Raw genomic sequence first — 6,000 nt, forward strand, 5'->3', positions numbered from 1 at the left:
CAGTCTAAGGATTATGTGCTAAAATGGGACAGTCTTCTGGCAAAGCAATCAGGTAAGGGAATTGGAGAGGTGGAAACATCAGCCTAGTACATAGCAGCTGTGTTTATATGAATAAAAAAAAATGAACCAGTTACTAGAACACATTAGCAAAGGGATAGAATATGAAACAAAGGGTGATGCTGTTGCTGTATGATGCTCTGGTGAGGCCCCTGCTGGTATCTTGGATGTTGCTTTGGTAGTTCTTGCCAATGGGATTCAGAAGGGGCCAAGGAGAAAATGGTGCTTCTCTGGCTTCATCACCCCCGGCTCTTGATCTGGGAATCCCCAAAAGCTCCTCTGCCAGAACTCTGTGGGGATGGTGCTTCATGGAATTTTGGAGAGGGCAAGGATGAGAAAGACACCAACTGCTCTCTGCAAGATTGTCACCGACTGACTCTCATGATACCTCATTGGGAGCAGCATGAGTCTTCCCCCCTCCCTCAGCATTGTTTCTATTGAGCAGAGAAAGAAGAGAATGTAGCACAGCTCCTTCCTTCAGAAGGAGGAGGACAAGAGGGGAGCATGGAGGAAATGTCCCTCTATGGGACTAAGTGGGTTCCCATCCCTGCATATTCTGGAGATCTACAGTGTTGGGAGGCTGCACTCCCTGTTTACTCTACAGGGCTCGTAAACCTTTCTCAGATGAAGATGAAGATTTGATGAAAATGCCATGAATTACCTGCGCCTCCTGTCACCTTCCATTGATTATGATTCAGTCCATAAACAGGGTAAAATTTAGAACATGAGAATGTTAGGCCTAAATCTAAGTCATGAAGAAAGGCAAGGGGAGTTGATCCAGTTCTTAGCATTTCCAAGGCTGTGAAATGGGATTGTTAACATTAACATTAAACATGCCTGAAAATTTAGGGCACTCAACCTAAAATTTAGTGAACGGCATAAATTAGGAATTCAGAACTTCATGCAAACAGTGATACACAAGGAACTATGATATGACAGGTAGAGAATGGGCAAATGAATAATACAAGTGCATTTGAGATGCCTAGACTTATGTCAGAGAGAGGGGTCTGGTGAAAAATCATGAAGCTGTGATTAAAATAAACCCCAAAATGGAAAATGCATTGTATTGTATGGCCTTTTGTGTGTGTGAGAGAAAAGAGTCACACAACATGCTGGCTGCTCTAGAGAGAGCCAGAAGCTCACAAATAAGCAATATTTTTTAAAGTTGCAATACTAAATGGTGTCATCATGACCATAATTTGCACTCTTTGATGTTATAAGAAATAAGCTCTCCATGTGCCTGCATTGGCAACAGGAGATGGATGAGATGACTTAAGAGGTCTGTTATCTGTAATGTTATGATCATGTCACACAGCCTTGAGTCTGCAGATTTCAGTAACGTCTGCCCATGGCTTCTTGTAGTTTTCTCTTTCATCTGGAGAGCTTAACTGATTACATTGTATCACACTCAATTAAAGCTTTTTAATACAAAGGACAAGTTAAAAGCAGCAAAGGATAAGGACTATTTAAATCTACAGGAATGGATGAGACAAACAAATATTTCAAAACGACAGTAACCTGCTGGTATCCTGGTTGCTGATTCCTTGGCAATTATTTAGCTATGGAAGGTTATAAATGACTTTTTATTCATGAAGTTTAATTGGCTAAAATAAAACTTCCAATTAAGCTTTTAAAATTAAGATATTTAAGGCCAAATCCTGAGCTGGTGTAAATTGGCATTGCCACATTGAAATCAATGGAAATACATTGATTTGCACCGGGTATGGGTCTGGATCTCACAGTAATTTCCAGTCTGGGAAACTTGGCCAGCCAGCAGTTAAAGCATAACAATGGAGGAGGGTGGGTTAGAGCAGGAAAGGAAGTCAAGAAAAAAGGTAAACAAGAGGGAAAATATTTCTGGAGAATCCATGTAGATACAGAAACACTTCTGAAATACCTGGAAAATCATTTCTCCTTCCCTTCCCTACCAAAAGCTTTGTTAATGCGTCTGTGTTTCTTGTGCAACAGCTGATGGTGTTACTAAACAATACAGAGCACCAGCTCTAGGTCTTGCTTTAATTGTCAGTTGTATTGGGATCCAAGAAGTGGGCGGGCGAACCACAGAACATTGGTCTTAAGTCCTAGGGCTTGTTTCTATACTCATTGAAGTCAATGGTGAAGATCCACTGACTTAAATAATGCAGGATTAGGGTCATAGTAGGTAATTGAAAACAAATTGGTCTTCAAAAGGTCTGTTTTAAATTGTATTTGTTTAGACTCAGCTGTTTCAAACATCTATTACTGGCTTGGGAACTTACCAGTTTTGTTTTGTCTTTTCAATTAAAAGCTTTTCTAGTCACTGTTAAGATTTTCTTCCATGATTTATAAAGAAACCAGAACACACAAATTGTGTGAATAATAGATAAGCACCCATGTTATACCAGACACTTAAGGGGCTGTGGGGGACCTAAGAACATTGCACAGGAACTGTGTATGCAGGCAGATGGGGAGGAAAGGACTCATTACATAAGGCTAAAATAATGAGACAAGGAGTTAGTGTAAAATGAAGCATGGAAATGTTTGTATTGGACCAGAGGAAAAATTTAAGAGTGGGGATCATTTAAGCATGATATAAGTGTGGAGATCAAGTACTCTCATCTTCAGAAATGTCCAGTAAGAGTCTAGACATTTTTGTGATGGGATTAATACAGTGAAAACCCTCTGTGGTTCAGGAGCACAGACTGGCTAAATCAAGAATTCCTTCCCAGCTCTACCCAATTATTGATCTCCTATTAGGCTGTAATTACATTGGAAAGTTCCAGTGATATCAGCAATTGTAGAATGATACTAGTTGAAGTTTACAGTTGTGAACTATGCCTCACAAGTTGAAAAGTGACTGACTATGGGGTAAAATACTTTAAGTCACTGACTGAGGACATTATTGTTCTTCTGTAGTAACTTTTTCAACCTAAGCTGAAAAGTCAGTTTTATAGTCTTTAAAAAATGTTGTTTTTTTGTTGTAGGTGGTTTACTCTAAATATATTTGAACTTAATATAGGGTTTGCTGAGGCTGCTCTATTTAAACTTACAAGATCATTTGGCACTCTGAATCAGTGACAGAGCCCCAGCAGTAATAGCAGGAGCTATCCTGAATAAAAGTTGAAATGTTCCTTGATTGATAGTTTATGCCTCTCGTATTCATTTCCTCTGGGGAGGGAAGAGCATTTAAATTTGTTGATAACTTCATACTACTTTAAAACTTCCTCTCCCTCCTATGATTTATGTCTCATAAGGGGGATGACAAGCCTATGAAACTGCAAAAGAGCAAAAAAGTGAACACCAAATGCTGCACTAAGTGTGACAAAAAGCTTAAATATCTCTTTGCTCTAAATGTATTCTAACATAGGATGATGCTCTGGTGCTTATATTTACAATCATTGAGTCATGTGATTCTGTCTCAGCCAAAGGGTTATGGGTCAAAATGTTTTATGTTAACCTTCAAATAGACAACACAAGTTGATTAGAGGTGATCGTCTTGGAGGGCAATAGTACAAAGCTATTTTAAGTCACTTGAGGGCCTCAGCCAATTGGATTGTTGCTTGGAAGTTGAAAAATGGGGGGGGGGGGGAGAGGAGTATATTTTTGGAGGCCAAATCCTGAAATCCTTACTTAGGCAAAATTGCCATTGAACTCAGTTAGTTTTGCCATAATAAGGACTTCAGGATTTGGTTCTGTACTACATTGTTAGATATTTAAACACAAGGCTTAAATGTTTACATTTGAAACTTTCTGGTTTGCATTCCACATACCCAGCACATTATATTGCATCGCTGTAATGTTATAACAACAATCATGTAAGAGTGTAGTGTGAGTATGGCTTTTGATATTGTTTGATCTTCAGGAATTTTTTAGCACACTCATATTTTTAGTACTTGCCTAAAGGTGCCATTTATTGTAATTGTGTAGAGGCCTATTAAAAATGCAAATGTTAGTGATTAGGGTCAGCAGGCATTAAAGTTCACCAGTGCTTGTTCTGCGGGGTATCCATGTTTCAGAGAGATCACAGCAAGAGGCACTGAAAGGTCTGGAGACAGTTTCATAATTCTGTCTGGAGACACTGATTTGTTCAGGACAGTCTATAAATCTGCAGCAGCCAATGGTTAAGAAAGAAACTGTAATGTCAGCCAGACAGCCGCAGAGCCCTTCTTGTGACTGCCTTACAGGAGAAGCGGGGCGAGACTCCCATCCCTTCTTGGGACCCGGTGCTTGGCTCCGCAAAGGAGCACTGGGTGATTCTGCCTTGACTTTTGGGGCGGGTGGTGGGGAAAGCACAGCCCCTTACTCAGCTCTCACCCTGCAGGGTGTGGTGCAGGGTAAATCCGATGCTGTCATGGGGAGAACCCCAGCACCGTGGAGAGCTCCCGGAGCCTGCTAGGGGCATGGAGGGGGATAGTCTCTACTGTGTAGGGTGGGATTAAATCGCCCTGCACCGGCTGGTCCACGGATACCGGCTGACTGGTTACTGCCTCAGTAACAAGGTTGCAAGAAGCCCAGCGAGGCTGCATTACAATCACTTATTTTTTTCTCTCCTTTGCATTACAAACCACATACAGGTCCCCAAACGCCCGTCTAGCTGGCTAGAGTTCAGCAGCGACAGCTCCTTACATTCACTCCCTGAGACTGTTTCTCTTGCACTGAAATCTCTCCCCCCCCCCATTTCCTCTCGCCGTTTCATTTGTTTAATCCAGTTCGGACGCAGAAACACCAAACCCCGCAAGTGATCGAGCCCTGCCCGCAGTCCGGGTTTTCCCGCCGAGTTCAGGAACCAAGACCCATTACCGATCACTTTTCCCCTGGGTTTGTAGACAATGCAGACGTGTGGCTCCATCCGCACAGCTGGGGCTGTCACACACACGCATATATAGCCACACACTGCACACAGGTACACCAGTGATCCCCCCCCCCCCCCAGCACAGATACGCCCTGGGTTGCTCACCTCCTCTCGAACATCTGCAGGAGCCGTTGTTCTTCCCTCTGGGCTGCTCGAAGTTGTTTCAGCAGCTGGTTCTGTTTCCGAAGACATTCTTTGCCATTCCTGTCTCCCAGCCCCCCTCACCTCAAATAAACCCGGGGGCCGCAGGGCTTCCAAGCGCCTCCTCCCAGCAGGACAGTCGGGTTTTACCAGTCAGAAAGCCCCGAGACTGCAGCTTTCTCCCCATCGCCAAGGCAGGGTCCTGCTCCTGCAGAATCTACGCGATTCAGAGCCGTTCCCCCCACACGCCACAATCCGAATGAAGAGGGGAGGGAGGGAGGGAGTGTAAATCCCTCGCAGTCCCGTGGCGTTGCAAGCATGGTCACTTTGTCAGCCAAAGCCAGAAGCTGCATTTAGGGAAAGTGTCTCTCCCACCAACCGGCGGGAGACGTCCGCCTGGCAACGCAATGCAGCCGCGGATCGTTAACCTGAGCCAGGACAACACAGGCCGTTCTCGGAGCTGGGGAGGCTGCTTTGCAGGCAGCCGGGGTCCCCTTTCCCTTCGGAGGGTGCAGCCTCCCCGCCTGCGCTCCCTGTCAGTGCATCGCCTCAGCGTGTGCAGGCAGCCCCGGAGTCTGCAGCGGCGCTAGTCCCTGCCAACTTCGGAGCGCCCTTTCCAAAGCCCACCCCGGGCTTCCCTGAGCCGGACCGTCGCGTTCCTCCTCGGGCCGCTGGCGGGCAAGCGGGAGGGGTCGGGGTGTCTCTCTTGGGCAGACTCCCTGGGTTTTAAAAACAATCTTCTGCATGTGTCGCCACCTGGGTAAACAAGCCCCAGCTCCCGTTTGCCGGGAGTACAGGGCGCGGGGATCTTCCCCACGCCCAGAAATCCCAGGGTCCTGCTAGCGTCTTTCTGTGCACGGGGCCAGCCAGCCGCGAGTGACCCGAGAATCGTCTGGGCCGCATCGGTCCGAGCACAGCACAGCTCCAGCCTGTCTGTGGCAGTCGTTCCCTCCTGCCCCGAGGCCCGGGGC

The 6,000-nt window shown here is 45.5% G+C and overlaps 1 protein-coding gene across 1 annotated transcript in view; it reads right to left on the minus strand.

Moving 5' to 3' along the window:
• The window catches only part of LOC141989233 (transmembrane protein 151B-like), a 41,179-nt gene extending 35,615 nt beyond the window's left edge, over positions 1–5,564 (minus strand). The window contains exon 1 of the mRNA XM_074955669.1: positions 4,994–5,564. Within this exon, the coding sequence (XP_074811770.1) occupies positions 4,994–5,080 (87 nt within the window). The 5' untranslated portion in view covers positions 5,081–5,564. The remainder of the gene's footprint in view (positions 1–4,993) is intronic.
• Between the last annotated feature and the right edge of the window lie 436 nt (positions 5,565–6,000).

This window comes from Natator depressus, chromosome 6 (genome assembly GCF_965152275.1).
Source record: "Natator depressus isolate rNatDep1 chromosome 6, rNatDep2.hap1, whole genome shotgun sequence".
NCBI classification, from domain to species: domain Eukaryota; kingdom Metazoa; phylum Chordata; order Testudines; family Cheloniidae; genus Natator; species Natator depressus.